Source organism: Nematolebias whitei, chromosome 18, assembly GCF_014905685.2.
Source record: "Nematolebias whitei isolate Nwh7 chromosome 18, NemWhi1, whole genome shotgun sequence".
NCBI lineage: Eukaryota > Metazoa > Chordata > Actinopteri > Cyprinodontiformes > Rivulidae > Nematolebias > Nematolebias whitei.
Genome location: NC_056515.1, coordinates 28753139 through 28777128, shown reverse-complemented (window position 1 = coordinate 28777128; position 23990 = coordinate 28753139). Strand labels below are relative to the sequence as shown.

General features: G+C 38.7%; 1 protein-coding gene across 1 annotated transcript; it reads right to left on the bottom strand.

Moving 5' to 3' along the window:
* Positions 1-3978: 3978 nt before the first annotated feature.
* glis3 (GLIS family zinc finger 3) lies at positions 3979-19261 on the bottom strand. Its single transcript, XM_037691889.1, has 9 exons — positions 18907-19261; positions 18223-18376; positions 17006-18152; positions 10846-11007; positions 10633-10743; positions 6604-6721; positions 6371-6443; positions 4610-4767; positions 3979-4079 (listed from the first exon to the last, which is right to left on the bottom strand). The coding sequence occupies exons 1-9, from the start codon at positions 19259-19261 to the stop codon at positions 3979-3981; spliced, it is 2379 nt and encodes a 792-aa protein (XP_037547817.1).
* Positions 19262-23990: the final 4729 nt, after the last annotated feature.

Below are 23990 nucleotides of genomic sequence, written 5' to 3'. Positions count from 1 at the left end.
CATATAATACACACACAGTACTCAAGCTATCAGACCGTTCACCTCCTCCCTTTACAGTAAAAGTAGAGCCTTGTAAATCTGCGGTACCCCGGACACTTATGTATGTGTATGTATTTACATGCACATGTGCATATGTATGCTTAGATGTGTATGTATGTATACAAACGCCTGTCATGATAACAAATTTTGCTGGGCGATTAATTGTCTCAGAAATTATTGTGATAAATGATAACATTGTTTGAAATTTGACAATAATTAGTAATTATTGTCAAATTTATAATAATATTATAAATATCAATAAATATTATCTTCCAATTTAAGAAGAAATGTTGGTTAAAGAAATGTTGGTTAATTTATTTTGTGTGTAGTACAATTTTTTTACCACTGGATGGCAGTATTAGACTGAGTTGAAAGATGGATAGTGAGGGAGCGAGCAGCGTGTCTCTTAGAAAAATTGGAGGGAGGCCCCATGACGTGACATGGGCTGTTCATCTTTCCTTTTTTCGGTTCTCAAAATGGCAGACGTTGGGTGTGGTTTGAGCTCTTTGGCATAGCATTTTTCACACAAAGCTTTTAATTAAAAAAAAATCATTGAACAAGTTCTCAGCTTCTTTTTGCAGATATATATATATATATTTTACATGAAGGCACAGGTTTCAACCGTGAATTTTGAAGCTTTGACAAGACGCAGGTTTTTTTTCTCGAGATTGGCCTATTAGCTTAGCTCATAGCTTACCTTCTCAGCTTAGCTGCTTTTACTGATCCAAAAAACACGATTTTGGACGGTTAAAACAGATTAGTCATCCAGTGTCTTCAGTAGAAAGAGAGAGACATGAAAAAAACAATAGAGCCGATAAATGAAAACAAAGTCGATAATTTTCATTTATCATGCGATTAATTGATTTATTGTTTATTGTGACAGGCTTATGTATACACATAGGTAATCATGAATGTAACACGCTACTGGATGCCTCAAATTTAATAAAGTATCTATCTATCTATCTATCTATCTATCTATCTATCTATCTATCTATCTATCTATCTATCTATCTATCTATCTATCTATCTATCTATCTATCTATCTATCTATCTATCTGTCTGTCTGTCTGTCTGTCTGTCTGTCTGTCTGTCTGTCTGTCTGTCTGTCTGTCTGTCTGTCTGTCTGTCTGTCTGTCTGTCTGTCTGTCTCTCTCTCTCTTTCTCTCTCTCTCTCTCTCTCTCTCTCTCTCTCTCTCTATATATATATATATATATATATATATATATATATATATATATATATATATAGTAAATAAGTACATAGTAAATAGTAGACTTTACTGTAATTTATTTCAGGCAGCACTGCCTCAGATTTATGATAACTCATTTCAGGTGGTACAGTTTCTTCAGCATTTACTGTAATTCCTGCTAAGCATCAAATATTTCTGTTTATGTTAATTAATTTTAGGTGGTGCAGCTTTTCTAGCATTTAATCCCCACATCTGGCTTTCAGTTTCCCTCTGCCTAAAGAAGGGCCAGATTTTTTTTTAATTTATGTATTCTGGACCTTTGCGAGAGAGAGAGATAAAAAATCTTTAGACAGAACTTGGTGAATTTTAATTGAAGACCACTATTGTAGCTGGGGGTGAGGGGGTGAACACGCCGTCAGTACAAGCAGCACCTGTCCGTCTCATTCATTATACCTGATGGTTGGACGGGGCTTCGCTTGTCACAGTTCTATGAACCATTATGTTTCATTTCTGCCATAATTCTCACCTTTCAGAGAGCTTGATTTTCAGCTCGTCTTGGCTCATTTATTCAGAGCGCACAGCTATTTTTTTCATACAGTCTTCCCCTCTATGATTTAGTAAGAAAAATATTTCAACCTTGATATGACGCCACACAACATAGGCTTGTGTATGACATCCAATGCTGAAATTGTGAACCTTCTCAAAAATACACACGGTCAAAACGTTTTGCCACAAAGCGGTAAAAAAATAATTAATGCAAAACTTTCAAAGTGAGACCAGTGGTGGAACAAAGATTATTGTTAAAAAAAAGGCTTCACACTGAGTACAAAGCATTTCCAACCACCACTGCGTGGCACTTCATTTTTTTTTTATTTTTATTTGATTAGCAGTTACTAAACAGATGCTTTTTGGATAAGCTGTTGTTGTTGTCATTGCTAGGCAACTGGTGAATTCATTTTGAAGCTTAACACTTGCTAAAATAATTATTTTTAAGTAAGCCTATTTTGTTTTTTTTCAATTTTATAAAAGTGAACATGAATGTTAGTTCCACCTAGAGCCATATAATTCAATTTAAATGCGTATATAAAGTAACGACAGTGGTGGATAAATATTTCTGACACTGACTTACAGAGTTTTTACGTATTTCTGTATTTTTCAGACTATAAGGCGCACTTAAAATCCTTAAATTTGCTCAAAAATTGACAGTGAGCCTTAGAATCAGATGCGCCTTGTGTATAAATTCTGGTTACTGAACTCGAACTGCTTTTATGTGGTTATTGTAAATGAGTTGAATAAAGTTTGACTTATCTGATTGTTTTGTTTCGCTTAATGCGCCTTATGTATGAAAACAGACCCGTTCACTGATATTGTGCCTTATAATCTGAAAAATACAGTATGTTGAGGTAATGATGCTGCAGTGCTTCTTTGGTGCTACAACACTGAACCTCATAATTTAGATGATGAAAATTTACTGAGACAATTTCAACAATTACACAAGTTTGTTTTTAAATGAGGTTAATTGCTTGCAAAGTTACTGCTTTTTTAATTAGTACAATTAACTTTTAAAAAGCTAATTTAGTTTTTTTTCCAATTCCCTACTTTGTCATGTTCAGAGTTGTGAGGTGGTTGAGGTCCATCATTTTTCACATAAAGTCAGCAAATAACCTACAAGATGTACATTTTTGGACTTTACAAGGAAGGTAAAGTCTCCAGAGGAAAAACGGTGTCGACATTGGGCAGACATGCAAAATCCACCAAGAAAAGCCAGTTAACAACTGTGCTGGCATTTGTTCTAAAGAAATTACTGATGCACACGGGAATCCATAAAAACTTCACTGCGGCACAAATCCTAAGAAGAGTACACATGATTTACTTTGTTCCAAATCATTCCAGATATGCACATTTGTAGTTTTTCTACAAGCCCTTCCAAATCATGCACGTTGGATTTCTGCTAATCTTTACACACTATTTAATTTTACAGAACAACATTTGCTTCTTAGCTGTTTTATTTGATTCCATCTTGGTTAAAAAGTGGCGACAGGCAACTAGCATCTCAGTTGCTATAACATTGTCTATGTCAAGCAGGTTTTAGGTGTCCGTATGCGTTTTATGTTGAAATGAATGAATGAAAATGAAATGCAGCGAGGTGAAAAAAACATGAAAGCGTCATGGTTTCAGAGAACATCTATGATGTGATGTGTAAATAATAACAATAAAGCATTCAACGCTTCTGCCATGATCACAAACACTAATTTGCATCCTTATCTAAATACATGTGCCCTTATAGCATGATACTATATTGAAGCAACAGGTAATATGCACGAACGTTACGGTGAAATAATAAGGCTGTCTTGTTACTATAGTGACCAAGACATGATCTAAAAAAAACCAACAAACTGTAATAAAAGATCCCTTGCATACTTTGCTTTGATTGCAGTGTTGACATTGTGGAAAATGCCACCTGAAACTACCTGAAGAACCACACAAGCTGTAAAAACTGAGCAGGTAAACATTCAAATCCCCAAGGGACAGTCATTATGTTGATTGAGGAGAGCTGAAACCAAATTATAGGGTCAGATACAAAAAAAAAAAAAAAAACAACAACAAAGCCTCAATTCTTCTAGTTAAATAAAAATCTTCCTTGTGATTTCAGATTATTTCAGCTTCCCAGCACACGTGTTTTTAGTGTGATACAGTTCCTTCAAAATAAAGGGACACAAAGTAGTGCAAAGGTAAGACACCCACGGATTCATCCTTCTGTATAAATGTGGGACATTTTGCTCGAGTTGATGAAAAAATCTCCACTCAGTTCTGCAGATGTGTCGTCACTTTGGATGTGGACTCCAAATCCTGCAGATGAGCAGAAACAGTTAGAAAACTTGTACGCAGAGTGAGATCTGAAACGTTCAAATACAAATCCTTGACCACGTTTGTCTCTAGTGTGTACTTAGAGCATTTTAAAAGCTATTTGAGAGGTAGTCGCCCTATTGTGATTACTGGCTACAGCAGAAAAAGCTGCATTAACACGAACTTGAGAAATTTTATTTCGGTATAAAACAGAAAAACTCATTATTTTATGCTTAAAGGGTGCATTCTAGTAGAAAAGCTGTTTTGAACCACAGACCTTGTCAACATCTTTGTGGCTGTCAAGTCTAACAAGAATATATGTAATCTATTTTAAAGCGTGCAGAGCAAAACTAACTGATTAAGTCCAAACAAACAAACAAAAAAAACAAACAATCACTAGCCCTGTCTTACACACTATAAAGATGAACAGAAAAATATGTAAGCCGTGCATCCGAATAGCCCATTTGTGAATAAATATGTGCTTTGACAGTCTGAAGAAAGAGATATTGATGCGGTTGTGAAACTTTAAGTACCTGAGCTCTGATCTATCACACCACGAGTCTGGTCGAGCTGCTTTAGACCACGGTTGTTCTGTAGAGGAGGTCCACAGGGAGGATGCGGGTGGCAGGTGGAGGAACAAGGCCCACATGCGCCTCCAGGGATGGGCTGATGAGGAGAAGGATCAACACACCTGAAAGATTTCAAATCAAAGTAAATACCCAGCTCACGTAGATGAAATGGAGAACGTTTCAACGTTTTTTTTCCCAATCAGGCGCAAAAAACTTTGAACAGCAACATCTCAGTTAACGACACTTGTCCTTTGTGTTACATCTGAGTACAATTAAGATTCAGTACATCCTCTGCACCGTTCAAGCTTGAGACGGTGGGGTTTATAAAAAAAGAGTAAGAATTTTTCCTATGTTTTGATGAAAGCTGTAGAACTTCTGAAAGAATGCCAGTAACAGCAAATGCTAATAAAATCATAGGAACATCAACGTTCATGCTCAATAATCCAGGTAAAAATCCAACAGCGTTCAGTCAGATCGTCTGGACGGTTTCTTGTTTTTGCTGAGACGTTTCATCCTTCATCCAAAGGACTTCATCAGTCCGAGGAGCCACAAACAAAGCAAGTCCCACAAGCAGCACACTCCATATAGTGGAGAAGTTGCAAATAGCCACTTTTTAAATGATTTGGAAGGGGCAGTTTATTTGTGCAGAGGTTTCCACATTTAGCTCATTGCAAAGACGCTCTGAACTTAAGCATGCATCTAATCAGCCGGCCTGTACACGCTGGAGCCGAGCAAGAACCATTTTGACTTAACTAAATGGTCCAAACAGAGTGAAACACTGAGATGAACCATGGGTCCAGGATGCAACCTTTATCCATCGTACAACCCCGCTTCTAAAAAAGTTGAGACGTTGTGAAAAAAAGTAAATAACTGAATGAAAAACTTTGCAAATCTCATAAACCCATAGCAACTAAAGGTTTGCATTTTTCCTCCATTTGCGTTGCCAGAAAGTGTGTATAAATTGCTACAAGGATTTTATGATTGATTTAACTACTAAATAGTAACTTCAGCATTTTCTCCTCGCCTATTGGACCTTAAAATGCATTTTCTAGATTTTATGATTCACTCGTTGAATTCCTTAGTGGCTCTTGGCGGTGGCTATAGCATCCATTAATGGTAGCGGCAGAGACCAATGAGGCAAGGAAAGGTCCGCTCTCACTGGTCGATTGTCTACGCAGAGTCCTGCAGCGAATGCTTCGGCCTACCGCTGATCTGAGAACAATCAAAACCCAGTCAAGAGCCTTTTGCATCCGGCTGCTCAGAATGACAGAAATCCTTTATCACTTTCTTTGAAGTGCGTAGATGAAGAGATTGTCAAGGGAAGTAGGATTGTGGCTATCCCCAACCCCCTCAAAACAGCCCTTTTCTATTGAAAACACTAGACACTACAAATACACATACAAAATTAACAACAACCTCTTCTTTAAATCATAAAACAGTGAATATTTAAATCTAATTAGTTGATTTTTTTTATATTAATGCCATGACAACAAATGTTTGAGCTGATTCTTCCTGCTCATCAGAAAAACAAACTAAATAAAAGAAACAAAAGTCTTTAACTTTGTGTTGGTTACAGTTCCAAAGATGTGAATTGGCCTAATAAGTTGCACTAAATCATTTTTTTAAGACAAAAACAACAACAACTGAATTTTATTTGATTTCTTATTAAATTATATCTGCATTGTAGATGATCTACATGATCAAAAGCACACCACCAATACTAACCTGTATTTATCTTGTAAGGAACCCAACAAAGCCAGATGGGAACTGCTGTAAGGATCTCGTACTTGCGTTGCAGCTAAGGAACAGGGATGAGAATATTATGGATAAATCTATTAAGTACACATGGTTGCAGGGATATACGTTTATATATGTTGTTTTCTTCTTCACTTATCAAATGTATTTATGCAAACTGCCAGAGCTTGGATATGCTATACAGTTCGACTCATGAGACGCACCAAGAGCTGGGTTCACATTGTTGTCTAGCCTTGCCAGAGGGGAAAGGTTTGGATGCAGAGGGTGGATGGTTAAACAGTCTGCCAGTGCGTCTTGAGTTGCATCAGCAGAGGCTTTCATCTGTAGAAATCACACAGTGGAAATAAACATACATAGAGACAGACAGCATATACATTTGGATGTATTTTGTATGCTATCTCTAAGCCAATATTGTAGTATTAGTGTTAATAATACTATAATACCTCATTCATATTATTTCTGCCCTTTGTACAAAATTAAACAATGAAAAATACATAAACACCAGAGGCTGTTGCAGAAAGTAAAATAAAAAATTTGTTTGCATTTTTATTCAATATGTGGAACGTTTGCTTTGACGCAAAATATAAGTGCAGCCTTTTTAAATGTGTTAAAGAAAAATGGGTCACTTCTTGATATCATTAACTCTAAACCTAAACGTCAATCTAGCAAATAATGAACAAAAGGCAAAGGTAATAATTTTAATTCTGTTTTGCCCAATTCAACCTAACCTAAGAATATTTTGTCAGAAACTTTAGTGAGTGGTTCATGTGATGAAACCAACAAGCATTTCTGAGTTGAAGCTGCAATGTATAAATGAAAAGCCCACCAAGCTGATATTCAGGGTGTTCCTCAGGGCAGATATTTAGTTACCAGAATGTTTGGTAGCAGTTATTTGTTGCACAAAAGAGTACATTATAATCCAAACACTCAAGATTTCTTTAAGCAGCTCTCATTAGAACCTGAATTTATTTTAGGTGATCATGTAGAGCATCAATTTATCCAATAAATAAATAAAATAAATAAATCTAGCTGCCTGACATGAAGAGTTATAGTACAGCGTATTCAAGTTCAAGTAGGTTTAATTTCGTTCTCACCACGTGGTACATGAGGTGGGATGAAATTATGTACACAAGCTCCCAGTTACACTCCAAAATAGCAAAAATATATATTTAAAAAAAAACAGTATATAAGGATCCAAGATATACACTAATAATGCAAAACAATGTGGCATAACAACAGCAGTCTGAACATGAGTCTGCATGTATGTATGTCTGTAACAATTCATTAAAGTTTTAATTAAAGTTGTTAAAAATTTGAGACACTAAAATATTTTCCTCATTCTAAAAACGACCAAATGCAAAACATACAGTATGATCTGATGGCAATTTAGAGCGTATTTCTGCAAAGAAAAATATAAAATGTTTACAATATTTTAATTTGTTTGGTGATTAGAAATAAAGTTTGTACTTCCTCCAAATGTTTCCTCCAGCACAAACTTAAATAAAAACCTGAATTTACACATATGCACATGGATAGTCAGTGTTATATTAGCTGTGGATTATGCTTGTCTTTTGAATATTTAATCTGTTTCTACTTAAAGAAATTACATTTAAATCTGAAATCTCATCAGAAAAGTATAGGTCTCACCATAATCTAGAAGACTAGATGCATGCAAGATATTTTTTTACAGTATGCAAGTTAGGCATTTGTATTTGTAGTGAGAAATGTAACATGCAATCATTCCTTAAATCACAGGAAGCATTTATTGTAGATTTATAGATGAAAGAAGCTAAGATGCAGTAGACTTTATAAACCGTCTTTAAAAAAATTAACCCACTTTCTTTGTACAGTGCATCCGGAAAGTGTCTACAGCGCTTCACTTTTACCACATTTTGTTATGTTACAGCCTTATTCCAAATTGTATTAAATTAATCTCTTTCCTCAAAATTCTACATACAAAATCTCATTATGACAATGTAAAAAAAAAAGAGATGTTTGAAATATATTAAAAATAGAAAACTAAGACTTTATGTAAGTATTCACAGCCTTTGCTTTAAACTTTGTTGATCCACCTTTGGCATCAATTACAGCTTCATCTTTTTGAATATGATGCTTCAAGCTTAGCACATCTGTCTTTTGCCCATTCGTCTTTGGAGTACTTCTCAAGCTCCATCAGTTTGTATGGGAGACATCTGTGCACAGCCATTTTCACATATCTCCAGAGATGCTCAATTGGCTTCAAGTCTGGATTCTGGCTTGGCCAGTCCAGGACATTCACAGAGTGTTCTTGAAGCCACTCCTTTGCGATCTTGGCCATGTGCTTTGGGTCATTGTTGTGCTGAAAAATGAACCGCCACCCCAGTCTGTCCACAAAGGAACGCTGGAAATCTGACAAAGTGACCATCAGGTTCTTGGTCACCTCCACGACCAAGGCCCTTCTCCCCGATCAACTCGGGCAAAGTCATCATATCCGCTGTGGTAATGAGAGAAATCTGACGTCTCCCGGTAGGATGAAAATATCTTCCTTCTGATGAGAGAACACCAAGTGCCAACTAAGTTCGTTTAGACATTAGTTCATGGATCTGAGATAAGCTTACCTAAATTTTAATGTTAAGAGCTAAGAACCTTAGTCCAAATTGAATCTATACTCCTTCTCAGAGTCTTAATATTTACGCCATTCATTTTCTGAAATAATATAATTGGCTATTCATCCGTATTTCTCGCAGCACGGTGGCGCAACTGGTAGAGCTGCTGCCTCTCAGTGAGCAGGTCCTTGGTTCAAACCCCTGTCCGGGGACCTTTCTGGGTGGAGTTTGCATGTTCTCTCCGTGCATGCGTGGGTTTTCTCCGGATGCTCCGGTTTCCTCCCACAGTCCAAAAACATGCATGTTAGGCTGATTGGTAACTCTAAATTGTCCCTAGGTGTGAGTGAGAAAATGAATGGTTGTTTGTCTCATTTGTCTCTATGTGTCCCTGTGATGGACTTGCGACCCGTCCAGGGTGTACCCCGCCCCTCGCACAGTGATTGCTGGACATGGGCACCAGCGACCCCCGTGACCCAAAATGGAATAAGCGGGTAAAGATAATGGATGGATGGATGGATCCGTATTTCTCCCCAATCGCTCAGTATAGATGGCCGGCCAGCTCTAAGAATCTTGGTGGTTCCCAAACATCTTCCATTTATGAACGATGGAGGCCACTGGGACTTTCACAGCAGCAGAAATGTTTCTGTATCCTTCCCCAGATTTGTGCCTCAACACAATCCTGTGACAATCTACAGACAATTCCTTTGACTTCATATTTGGTTTTTCTGTTCTGACATGCCCTTTCAACTGTGGGACCTTATATAGACAGGTGTGTGCATTTCCAAATCAAGTCCAATCAACAGAATTTACCACAGGTGGACTCCATTTAAGATGTAGAAACATCTGGAGGATGATCAGCGGAAACAGTATCCGAGCTCAGTTTTGAACCTCATAGTAAAAGCTGTGAATACTTACAGTACGTAAATGTGATTTCTTAGTTTTCTAATTTTATTAAATTTGCAAAAATCTCAAAAAACATTTTTTTTTTTCACATTGTCATAATGGGGTATTACGTGTAGAATTTTGAGGAAAGATATTCGTTTAATACTATTTGGAATAAGGCTGTAACATAAAATGTGAACAAAGTGACGCGCCGTGAATACTTTCCAGATGCACCGTATCTATGGTTACACAAACCTGAAAGTGAAAGAGCATTTATCACACATGTACTAAAATCCTAATTTTAACACAAAAAAAAAAAAAAAAAAACTTTCCAATGAAGTGGCTCTCAACATGAAAACAAATCAAACAAATGCAGTTTTTAAAACTCTTTTTCTGTCCGTGTTAACCAAGGGACACGGAAACCAACAAACCATGTTGCTGCATATTTCCTTCTGACTGCATCCACAACTTTAATTAAATGTAATGATCATCTGTGCACAGTTAACTTGCAGAGCAAACTGAGTGGGATGGAAAGCCAGTCAGTGAGCTAATTAGAATGACTGAATTAAAACAAACTATGTGGCATGTGTTACAGAGGCTTATTTAATGTTAGAGGTTAAGGAAGTGGGACTTGCTTTTCAAGTTAAGTTTATGAAATGAAGTGGCTTAGTGTAGCCTTTTAAAAAATACAGTTCAGAGACTATCGATCAGCCTTTATGGTTCTTCAAAGCGAGTTAAAAAAAAATTACAAGTTGTGTCACTTGCCCTCTTTCGTAACTGCCGCTCTTTAGTAGAATGGGACTTCATGTGTTTCCTTAATGAACTGGGATCAGTGTAGCGTTTTACACAGCCTGGCACCTGGCACACATATGGTTTCTGCACAACCACAGCAACATAAGCACATGCATGAGTCCTGCACTTATCCAGAAGGATCAAAATAGCATTTATAATTATCTATATGTTTGTGCTGCTACTCACTGTGTCCAGGTGTGTGCGCTGGTGTTTAGCTCTGTCACTTGAGTTGCTAAAGGCCTTGTGGCATCCGGGGTGCTGACACAGATAAGGCTTCTCGCCTGTGTGGCTGCGCAGGTGAATCTTTAGATTTTCGAGCCGAGAGAAAGCCTTGTTGCAGCCTTCAAACTGTGAACGGCACACAAACACTTTAAATGGGGTTGAAGCTGGATGGGGTCAAAGTTGAGCAATTTTCCAAATATAAGCTTAATTAAAATACATCCTCTCTCTCCCCAGATCACTTCAAGGATATTTGAAGTATAAAATAGACAAGTACATATTTTGTGCAGTGTATATTTATGTGATGTTTGCTTAAACATGTTAAAAACAAAACCCTCCTAACCTGATATTGTGGGAAGGAGTGAAAGAGGAATTATAGAAACACTTCTGAGTAGCTAACCGTATCATTTAGCTGACATGAATGGCGTTGCTGTCATACTGATATATGATTACAGTGACGTATACTGGAATGGCTCAAAGAGAAAATTATAAGAATCAATGTTTAAAGCTTTTGAAAGGCTCTTGTTTTTACAATGCTGCTTAATTTTGCACCACACAAATTTTCTTTTTGGCTTGAATATGCTGTGACCAGCAGGGGTCAGTATTTAAACATGCATGCTGCTTTGGGTTTTCTATCTTTTGTCTTGCATCACCTTGACCGCAATCAGTTACTCAATGAAGTCACTTTCAGTAAACCATCTAGAACAGATTCATGATACTCAGTCAACAAAACAGCATGTTGCAGGATCTTGCGACCTGTGACTTCATCGCCGAAACATCTAAATCATTCAAGTTAATTTTTTTTCAAGAGTCTAGGACCACATTTCTCTCCCTAGGGGGTTGGAGAGTGTAGTGGAGGAGGGTGTTTGGTATGCCCTGACTAAGTCTCATGGACAATGTTTAATATTGTTATTTTTCTTCCAAGACTGAATTCCTCTCATTGTCTTAGTCATAACTGCAGAAACCAAATGAACTCTCACAACTCCTCCAATGTTAGAAATAGTAGCCGTTTTCTTTCATTACAAGTTACTCCCTGTCAAGATAGCTCAGACAAGCTCGTCTTGTTTGTGCAATTGGGACTTGGAAAAAAAAATCGTTACGTTTTATTTTCCAAGAAATGTTTTTTATATATATATATATATATATATATATATATATATATATATATATATTAAATGGAAGTGGAGTGGAGAAAATTCTTAAATTTTTGTGCAAAGCAAGCTGATAAAATTGGAAATGCGACATGTCAGAAGAAAAAGACAACAATTAGAAATGTTTCATGTATTTTCTTTTCAGTCGTGAGAGAATTGGTGCACTCTTTTAAATTCAGATAAGTTAAACGCTTCCTTATGCAGAGAGAGAACATAACAGAATTAAGAGTGTACGGAAAAGGGTTTAAATAAAGGTTGAACAAATAAAGCCACTTGATCGTTAAAAAATAAACAAATAAAAAACTGAACAAGATTAAAAAAAAAATAATAATCTCTAGCACCAAACTGGCCAGACAAATGAGAATAAACATGAAGCTAAAAGGCTGGCAGGACACCAGGCTGGTCCAGAGGTGGGTTCTCTCTGTCTCTGTGTCACTAAGCTCTCGTGAAAATGGCTTGTAGTGTGTCACAAAGATCGGTTGGCTGGCCTGAATGGGAAGCAGTGTGGCTCTTCGATCTTACAGCCAACGTCTGACAGGTCCTGGCAGGTCCTGGCAGGTCCTCATGCCCCAGCTGAACAATGACAGCAGCAAACTCAGCCCAGTGCCCAGTTCCCACTCTGAGGTCTGATCACTCTGAATCCCAATATATAACATACATAATAACTAGGTGTGTTTTCATTTGACCAAATAATTGCCAAATTTAACATTGCACCAAGTTTCAAGAAAAACAAATAAACTTGCAATAACGGTACTCTAATAATGAGAACAAGCGGAGCCATCTTCCCCATTAATATCCACTCATCCATTTTCTTTACGCACTTTTTCCTTTCCAGGTCAAGTGTAGCTGGTACCTCCAGCGGTCATTGTGTAAGAGGCAGGGTACTGCCAAGACGGGTTGCAAGTCCACCACAGACACACTAATATAGCCAGGATATTTGATTGTTTTAAATACATAAATAAAATTATTGCTTATATTATTAATAATGAAAGAAAAAAAACAGAATTTGTTTTCAGGTTTGACAAGTCCAGGCAAAAGTGCTTTTAAGTACATTAACTTACATTATCTTTCTCTCTTTATTGAGGGTCTTGCTTATTTCACCTAAAGTACATCAACCAACCGTATCACCCATTGCAAACATCTTTCCACCAATTTTCTACTTCTGCTTTGTTCTTACCTGACAAAAACCCATAAAATGAGGAAAACATGCAAACTCTATAGAGAAAGACCTGTACACCAGAGAATTAAACCTCAGACCCTCACTGTGAGGTGACAGTACTGACTACAACACCACCAATGTGGCAAATACAGTAATTATGGAAGATAACATTGACAACAAGAACCAAAATGGCCACAATAGACAAACTTTTCTTGTGGAAAAAGCTAATTTATACCTGCAATCCATACAAACAAAAGGTGATTCATATCCCAAAAATCTCAACTTGCATCACATTTGAAAAAATTTAAATACGGACAATTGGTGCTCTTAAAAGATTATATGTTTAAACAACAATTAGTGAAGAATTTCTTAAACTGGCTGTAAACAGACGAGTTTAGGCTTGCCCCATGTTTCCACTGTGTAACAAGAGCAACCTCATTGTTGCGCAGCTGTTGGAGAATTTCACGTCAAAATGATTATTTATGCGACATACATCTTTGGAGAAAAACTGGCTTTTACATTCCAGATGTTTTCATGCTCACATTTTAACATGAAAATTAGAGCAATCACGTTATACTTAATAAAACGTTTGATGTAAAGATGAGCAAAGTCTTAAACATTAGCATATGGCTAATCCTGACTTGAAATTGTGATCACAGTCAAATGACTTGAGGGAATTGTGTAACTTTTTCTTTCTACTCACAAGATTTTTACAGGGCTACGAACATATGTATAAGTTCTTGTTTTTGGTAATAAGATGTGATCATAAATCTTTTATAATTACTGAGAACATGGAAACATCCAAGAATGGCAGCACCATGACAACAAAGCTGACTTCAGCTAATAAGTAAGTATATTGGAGCAGAAGGTCAGCGGCAGGTATGCATGATATTAATAATTAACTTGTTAAAAGCACCAACATGAAGCATGTTTGGCCAATGGTTTGTTAATTACTCATCCAAGTCCTAAATGTTTTCACAGTGGGAAAGAGGAACAGACAAAGAAGTTAATAAGGTCTATGAATATTCTGAAGTGCTGATGGTTGCATGGGTCTGTGGAGGCAATGTATGTTTTTTTTTTTTTTGCCTTTTTTCTGATGTGTTTGAAGTAAACTAGTTTGAACCTAATCTGCTGTCAACTTTTCATCACATATTAAATATTATAGACTCAAATGAAAGCACTAAGATATATGGTAGGGATAATATTATGGCAACTGCAAAAGAAATCTTCTCTCATCCCCAAACCAAAGGAAGCATCCATCCATTTTCTATCGCTTATCTGTAATTGGGTCACAGAGGCAACAGTTTCAGGAGAAAAACCAGACATCCCTCTCTCCAGTGACACTTTTTAGCTTGTTCTTTGGGACCTCAAGGCGTTCCCAGACCAGAGAAGATGCACAATCCCTTCAGCAACATATGAGTCTTCCCTGGGGCCTCCTACCAAAAGGACGTGCCTGGAAAACCTCTAAATGGAGGCGTCCAACAGGCATCCAAATCAGATGCCCAACCCACCTCAACTGACTCCTTTCGATGTGGAGGAGCAGTGGCTCTACTCCGAGCTTTCCCTAGATGATGGAGCTCCTCACCCCATCTCTATGGCTAAGCCCAGCTACCCTGCGAAAAATACCCATTTTGGCCTCTTGTATCTGGGATCTCATACTTTCGGTCATAGCCAAAATCTCGTGACCATAGGTGAGGGTTGGAACGTAGATAGACCAGTAAATCGAGAACTTTGCCTTTCAACTCAGCCCTCTCTTCACCAGAACTGACCCCAATCCATCAATCCATCTCCCGTTCCACCCTACCATAACTCGTGAACAAGAAGCCCAAAAACCTGAACTCCACCTGAGACAGAAGGTAATGGCCCTTCTGACCCAGAAGGACCAATCCACCCACTTTCATTCGAGAAATATGGTGCTGACTCTCATCCCAGCTGTTTCACACTAGGCTGCAAACTGCCCCAGTGTATGCTGAAGATCTTGGTCTAAAGATGCCAACAGAACCACATCATCCACATAAAGCAGAGATGAGACCCAGAGGTTCCCAAACCAGACACCCACCTCTCCACGACTGCAACTTGAGATCATGTCCATGACACCACAAACAAGATTGGAGACAAGAAACAGCCCTGATGGAGACCAATCCGCATTGGAAACACGCTCGACTTTGTGCCAGTAATGCAGACACAGCTCCTGCTTTGGTCATACAGGGACTGGATAGCTCTTAAAAGCTACCCAGGGACCCCATATTCTCACAGCAACCCCCCACACAATAATTTGAGGGACACAGTCATTAGCAATCTCCAGGTCCACAAAACACAAGTAGACAGGAGAGGCAAACTCCCATGACCCCCTCAGCATCTCTGCAAGGGTGAAGATCTCGTTCAATATTCCAAGACCAGGTCGAAAGCCACAATGCTCCTTCTGAATCTAAGGTCCAACAATTGGTCAGAGTCTCCCTTCCAACACCCTGGAGTAAAATTTCCCAGGGAGGGTGAGAAGTGTGATTCCATAATAATTGGAACATACTCTTCAGTCACCCTTTTTAAAAATGGGAACTACCACCTGGGTTTGTCACTCTATAGGCGTTGTCCCAGTCCTCCATGCAACATTGCTAACATTCATCTAAGCTCTATAGTCAAGGTGACTGGCATTATTTAGCCAGACATGCTTTAACATGCATGCTATGTCAAGGTGAACAAAGATATTGCCTCTGCTTAGTAACCTGCACCTTAACGGTTAACAGTATATTCAGTATAAAAATACGTGTTTTCATTTAACAAGACTTTTTCCCTGAATTGTAGGAACCACGCTACAGTATAATTTCAAACTTAAATCATTGTTCTCTCTCTCTCTGTTTGACCAAAGAAGCAAATGTGTACAGAACTGAAATATGGGTCATCACCTTTACAAAACAACAGCCAAGTTTTGCCAGACAGAGGCCTGTTGAAGCTATGGCTAGCTAAAGCACCAATAGTTTCTAAAGGCTCATTATGCCATGCCAAATCTAAAGTGCTAAATTTCCTTTGTGCTTGTTTAATAATATAATGGAGTTATGTCAGCCACAGAACTTTGATAATTGATCCATGGTTTAAGTTAAAGAGAGAATAAGACCATCCATCCATTCATCCATCCATCCATTACCTTTACCTGCTTATTCCATTTTGGGTCACGGGGGTCGCCGGTGTCCATGTCCAGCAATCACTGTGCGAGGGCCGGGGTACACCCTGGATGGGTCGCAAGTCCATCACAGGGCCACATAGAGACAAACAAGACAAACAACCATTCACTCTCTCACTCACACCTAGGGACAATTTAGAGTTACCAATCAGCCTAACATGCATGTTTTTGGGCTGTGGGAGGAAATCGGAGCACCCGGAGAAAACCCACGCATGCACGGAGAGAACATGCAAACTCCACCCAGAAAGGCCCCTGGACCGGGGTTTGAACCAAGGATCTGCTCGCTGAGAGGCAGCAGCTCTACCAGTTGCGCCACCGTGCTGCCCCAGAATAAGACCATACTTGAGCTAAACTTTGGCATTTACCCTGGTAGAGACTTTTGGTCCAAAGGTATAAACCATTTACCTGTACGGTTGCTTTGAATGACACAGTCTCAAACTGAGCTCCGTCATTTATGATGCTTCTGCTTAGAAAGCATTTAGTCATTCATTTCACATGATTGGAAAGAATATTAATCTGAGAGGAAACTGTGCTAAGCATTCAACAAGCAAACATGCTACTAAGATTTTTCTTAAATAAATGAAAGAAGCGAGTATTGAAATCAGAAAGATAAGTTGTAATAATGTATACAAGGTATACCACGCATTTGTTGGGTTTCTCTCCTGAATGGATCCTCATGTGGATAAGAAGTTTGTATCGGGCGTTAAACGGCTTTAGGTTGCGTGGACATCCTACCCAGAAGCATGTGAACTCCTCAGCCTTCTGCTGGTCTACATGTATCTTCTCTATGTGCCTTACCAGCTCTTCCTTTTGGTCATAAACTGCATTGCAGTGCATCCACCCGCAACAATGGGTGCCATAGTCCTCCACCTCACCTTCCTCTTCTTCCAGCATTGGAATTTGGGGTAAAAATCCAACTGAATGTCTGTGAGGAAGCATGGGCACCTGCATGGAAGGGTCTTGAGAAGGTGCCTTTATTTTCCAGTGATGTCTGGAGAGTTTTATGTGTTGGTGCGAGTGATAAGGTGGTGGAGGTCTTTGTGGAATAGCATCTTCTTGGACAGCTGTCAACAGAGCTGCTGGCTCTGACTGTAGAGGTGGCAGAATATTGCTGATGGCTTGGCTGCAGCTGTTTGAAGTTGTCTCTAGTATCCCCACTTCTTCTGGAAGGCACTGCTGCGCAACCATCATGTTAGCCATCTGGCCTTCCAGATCCCCTCCCTCTTCAAGCATCTGCATACGGGCACACTCTGACTGTGGTGCCAGAGCTTGTGAAGAGCTCCACATGCTGTAGGAATGGCTGTGGGGTATGCAACGTCCTCTCACCCCCAGGAAATGACCATATCCCTCAGATTGAACAGGTGAGAGTGTGAAGTGGGAGGATGGAGAGCTGCGGGAACCATTGATGTAAGCCACAAGTGATGTTGGCGAGGTGCGTATAATAGTATTAAAATCAATACCCATGACATCTGATAAAGGCGACATGGAGAGAGCTCTCTTCTTTGCACGAGATTGTCGAGGGCTTCCAGCCTCTCCTGCAAAGAGGTATGAGGGCAATGAGGCAGAGGTGCTTGTAGCACCTGATATGGTCGTGCCCGACATGGCTGTGCCAGGGGACAGGCTGAACTGTTCGCTGCCCTCACTAGCCTGTGTAGAGTTGTGAGGTAATCCCAAGGGAGGAAGCACACAGTAACCATATGGCCAGTCATGTTTGCCACTAAAAACTGACTGTGTTTCAAACAGGCTGAGGGTAGTGGATGCCAGAGATTCTCTGGACAGCAAGGACCTGAAAAATACTGGCTTTAGTAACAATGTTTGTGAGCTTATCATCAAATAGACTTACTGATAGTACTCACCTGACATCCGTTGGCATACTATGACATGATGGGGGTTGAGGCAATGCAGGATAAGGTTGGCCTGAGGGAACACTAATGGAGCTACTGGTCAGTGTTAGGTTAACACCCGTTGCCTGACCACATACATCCAACGGTGACCCAGAAACTGCACAATCTAATTAACACAAGACAAAATTTATTTATTAAGAAGTTACACAGGAAAGAAAATATTAAAACTCACAAGTTCAGTAAGTTATTGTGTTTTGAACCTGAATGCAAAGTGATGAGGACAGTGACTCCACATTATATTCAACATTAGCACGTTTAAAGTTGCTGCAGCATTTTTTTCTAACTGAAAATGATGGTTTACCAGTGTCAAACTAAACTGTAATACTTAATTTTCCTAAAGGTTTACACACAAGATTGTGGACTTTTCCTTGCAAACATAAACAGAGCAAGCCAATCTAGTGTTTACCTCTACCACTTTCCAGTAGAAAAGTTATGTTTTAGGTCTGCGCCTGGTAAATTATTAATAAATAAGATAAATGTCGAGCATGAAGACAGCTAGGTGAGGAGAACATTAGAAATAAGGAATGTCGTGGTAAATCATTTTTATTACTATGTGCATATGATGTGTTTAATCCAGGCTCATTTGTAGTCTATACTGGGATTTTATCCCCCTAACAAACATCACATTATGTTTACCTTTGAAGCTGTGATTACATGGGCTGAGTCTCGACGGTTTGGTAGTTGTCATTGTTGTGTTTTGAAAATGGTTAGCAGGTTGTTGCTGTGGGGGTGCGTTTGGCCCAGTCTGATGTTTTGCATTGGTCAACACCTGTCTGCGGAGGCTCAAGGTAGGCAGGACGACATGGCTTCCAGTCGGTTTTCCAGAAGTTAAAGACTGAACAGTTCCTTGTTTCACTTTCTCAGTTCTCTCGCTGTGCTGAGGGGAGGACGCAGGCATCATGAAGGGTTGGGGCTGGTGTCCTCGGATCATACTCATTGAGGGGGAAACATTGCAGGGAGACACGAGGAGCTGACAGCCTTTTCCACTCATGATTGAAGCAAACTCTCCCCAGAGAATACGTGCTTATTGAGAAAGTAGATGAAAGTCGCTGCGCTTTTAGGAAAATGGATTCAGATTGTAGGAATGTAAGGCTCACATCTAAAAAAAACACAAATAAAAGATAAAACAGTTAAGATTTTAGGAACAACTTGCACTCCCTTCCAGATTACAATTTTAAGGGAAGGCCTTGCATATTTCAGCAAGACAATGCTGCACCATTACAACAGCATTGCTCAGTTGGTTACTTATAAATTCTGAATAACTGTTGTATTTTTTATAGTTAAGTGATGCATTTGTTGTTGCTGCCTAAAAAGTTTTTTATACTTAATGAGACTTTTACCTGGATTAAAAAAAATTGTGGATTTTAAATTAAATATTGAACAATCAGCAAAATTCAAACACACAAGTTCACCATTAAGATTTGCACAGCAGACTACTGCCACATTAATAAAACAAATTCAATAAAACAAGTAGTAAGCCAAGTGAAAGGTGTACTGACGTTTATTAAATTCATAGTTATTCACACAAAGCGCTTCTAAGCTGCTTGCTCATAAAAGTGTTTTGAATAGTGAACAGTTATCAACACATTTGCAGTTCAGATTTTTCTTGTAGGAAAAACTTGTGTAACTCACCTGTTGTTATACTGTTCCTCATATTAATATGTCAGGATAAATAAAGCTCCTTCCCGCCGCATGCTGTGTCTGTAATCACCGAGATAAACTGCAGCCTTTCTCTTAAAGTTTAGGAAAAGTGAAAACACTGGGAGGAATGTCTCCTCCCTGCTGCTCATTCCTCCATTTCTAACAACTTCTTCTTTTTCCCGGTTACACCTTTGCCCTTGGCACGGCAGTGTGTGAACGACGTCATTTTCAAACTAAGAGGACCTTACAAGTCAATTATTAAGGATGTTTTTTTTTCTTTCTTCTTGTAAGTCAATACCAGTCACACGCTGATGCCCACTGTGTTACTGCGCGTGCACGACAGAGCCAGCGTCAAGGCTTGAGCCATCACCATCACAATTTTTTAGCCCAAATATGCAAAAAGACCTTTATGCACAAAATATTTCAAGTTATTTGCACGAGTTATAAGTGTTGCACGAGTTGTAAGCTGCAAAAGAGTCAGGTGCTTTCAATCAGTGGAATGACAATAGGTGTGAATCCTGATCCTGAATCTGGTTTTAATTTGCAGGATCTAAGGGTGCCTGCAGGAGACATTATGTGGATGTGCAGTGGTAGCTAATTTAATTTGTTGAGATTAATATACAAAAGGCCAAATATGGCAGAAATGTTTTAACTTAGACCTGGGCTTTACTGTTTTACAAAGCTTGTTTTGTTTTACTTTGGCTTCTTTTTCTTAAAAAATAAAGCCAAGTACTGGGATGAAGTTTATTTGACTTATGGGTATATTTGTTGCTGATGTGTAAAGTGTCCACCCTGTTCTTTTACCTGATGTTTCTTCTTTGTTTTCATGGGTCCAGCTTGAAGTTTTTGTGTTTACTTGGAGTCATTTACTGTAAAACCCGTTACCTGTTTGCTTATTCATGTGTTCAGACAATTTTGTTTCCATTTCATTAATATATGAAAATTAGCTTTTTGTCTTCACACATCTGTTGCTTTCTTTTTGTCGTGTGCTTGTATTTGCAAGTGAGACACAACCCAAGATTGAAAAATAAATGTGTTGATAGATTGGACAGAATTAGAGCTTTTCTTAATGGAGAAAAAAAAATCATTTTGTGCTTGAAATACTAATAAGAATAATCAAATACATTTCATTAAGTAAACACAAAGGCATGTCATTGTATACAAATTTAACAAAATGTTTTTTTTTAGTTACGGTAATTATATTCAGCATCACAGTGTGAGTCGTGCAGATGGTCAAATCAAAAATAACAGAATCAGAATAAAATGGTCAGGCCCTGACCATGATGAACTGAATGGTTTCTACATAAAGCCAACAAGACGCCACAGCTGAAGGTGCTTTGTATGTTCTAAACGTGTTCTCAGGAGATCAACATGTGAGATGGCATGGCTGACACAGAATGTCAGGACTGTTCTGAAAATGATGAAAACACAATCAAAAAATTGATGCCAGCGCAATTATTGCTGCTCGTAACGCGTTAAACCCAAACTGTGATGATTCTTTGATTACTCTTCAAGCTGATTTGATTTGTTTTTGATTTACAAGTTCTAAAAGTATTTGCACGTCTCCTTTTCTTTTTCCTTCACTTCCCAACACTGCACACACCCCATTGTTTGGATCACTTTTTTTTTTCTGCTTGTTGCTGGAGTGTTTGTCTGTTGGTTTTGTTCCAGGATGGCATGGAAACCACAATGTTTACAGACAGAGGGAAGGCATTGCCGAAGAGGCTCTGTCGCACAATCTGTGATTAAAATAAACAGACAAACTGAAACTTCAGAAAAACTGAGGTGCACAGCTAATTCAAAATATAACTGCAGAACATATTCTTCAAAAGCATCGCATTCCTTTAAGGATTGCTTATCTCCTTTCATGGCAAAGTCTTAACCTAAAATCAACCAACTTTTGTTGTAGTTTGACCCACGGTCTTGGAATAATCTGCAGCTTAAGGTGAAGTTTTAGTCACATCTTGCACCTGTAATATTTAAATATCTTAAATTGTGATTTTTTTTTAAAACTTGCATTGTATTTTACATTTTATTAACAGATGATTTCTTGTAAATATTTTAATACTGTTGCTGTTTTGCATGATATCATGTGCTGTTGTTATATTATATCAAAGTTGAGCTCAATATCTGTTAAACAACAGCGTTATAGCAATTTTTGTTAACTAATATCAATTAACTGTAGGGGCAAGATAGATAGATAGATAGATAGATAGATAGATAGATAGATAGATAGATAGATAGATAGATAGATAGATAGATAGATAGATAGATAGATAGATGTACTTTACTGTGTTCCCACTCCTGCCAGCAGGGGGCACTATTAATACACTAATGGTATGGAAGTGCTTGGAAGTGCTATATTATTTTTGGAAATGTGGCACGCACAAATATTAAATAAATAACAAAAAGAATAAGAACAAAGGCATCCCACTAACACTTAAAGCCAAATGCTTGTGCTGATCATAAGAATACTACTTGTTCACATGATTGCAGGGAATGTTTTACATCTTTGAGGAGTCTTGCTTTATTTGAGACATAATTTGTCTTTTTCTTCCTTGAACCAGGTGAGTATTTCCAAATGTAGTATTTTAAGATGGTAACACGTTGATGCTTAAAGCAAAAACACATTTTGAAATGGTGGAAGGACTAAACAGACAAAATGAACGGAATCAGAAACAAACAGGAGGGGAAAAAGACCCAAAAAGGACAAGTTAGATTTAAGCTCAAACCATTAGTGAATAGCTCCATTTGTAGCAAAATTAATGCTGTAATAGACTCTCTCCCCCCCACTTATAGGATCCATTTTCTCCCTCTTGATGACAGCATCAGCACTCCTGGAAGCAGCAAAGCATTCATTGTGGTGTCAGGATGAGAAATCACGGGTGATTTCTCTTTAAGTTATATTACAATGGTCACTTAAGTTAATGCATGCCAGCAGTGGACCTGTGATTAATTAATCTGCTTTTGATTTGCTAATGACGGCTCAAGTTAAACACAAGGTTAGTGGAGGCTGAGTCAATCCTTTTAACTGCAGATGTACAGAGTACTTGTTGGAGTAAGTGTTGGAAATATCAATTTATTGGTATCATCCCTCATTGTAACGACTCTTCATTGGCCTGCTACACCTCTCATACTCTCATACAGGGATGGAGAGTCACACAAAGGGGCACGATGGAATTAAAAGTCTTATAAACACCAGAATCGCTTGTGTTGTTTTGTACTTTGTAGTGTAAAATATATGATTTGTAAGATGTTCGAACAGAAGCACTATAAATAGTGTGGCCACTGGTTTACAGCTCATCATTTGGATGTGAAATACAGCAGGAAGAAGTGACCTATCCATCCATCTCCCCTTTTACTGTCACTACCAACAGCCGGATGAAGATGAGTGTGAGAGAGATCAGCTCGCGAGCTCCTTCCGTCTCCATCCATCAAGTCTAAGTCTCTTTATAATCTTTTGCAGAGAATGATGAAATAAAAGAAGGGACAGCAGGGTACACAGACGTTTACATCCTCCCCTGCAGGTTTTGTCTCCTGCCCCTCTTCCTGCTGTATTTTTCAGCAGGATGACACTAATAAAAGAATGCTGACACAACCGAGCAGAATTTGGAGCTGCTGGGAGGCCACGGGCTTGTTATGATCAGGGTGAAGCCCAAGGCGCTGCATGCGCCGTGAGCGTCTTTCTTCCACGCTCAGATGTTATTAACGCTGCGCCACTGGAAGAACATCAAGGACAATGAGGCCTGAGGGCAGGAACGCAAGCACCAGACCCGCTCCGACACCGCCCAGTCAACAGAATCACTTCTAGAAACAGAGAGCGAAAAGAAACCTGGGTGCCCTAAAACATGGAGATAAACGCATCAGATTTGTGTTACAAATAAAATGTTGCTCTGTGACAACGAGTGTTAGTAGTGAAGTTTCATTCAACTTAGTTCCCACTGAGCCTCGAGGACTCATTTACAAGAAAGACCTGTTACAGGCCAACAAAAGTAGATAAGGAAAAGAGAAACACGAGGGGAGGTAGGAAAAAAAAATCATATATCGCATTATATTCTGGCCGGGGCACAGTGTGAAAG

Excerpts from the sequence above, each read along its gene's own strand:
- glis3 (XM_037691889.1), bottom strand. The coding sequence starts at position 19,261 with ATGAGTGGAAAAGGCTGTCAGCTCCTCGTGTCTCCCTGCAATGTTTCC. Across the intron at positions 18,153-18,222 it reads AGTATGCCAACGGATGTCAG|GTCCTTGCTGTCCAGAGAAT; the intron begins GTGAGTACTATC and ends AGTATTTTTCAG. Across the intron at positions 4,768-6,370 it reads TCCTTACAAGATAAATACAG|GTGTGTTGATCCTTCTCCTC; the intron begins GTTAGTATTGGT and ends GAAATCTTTCAG.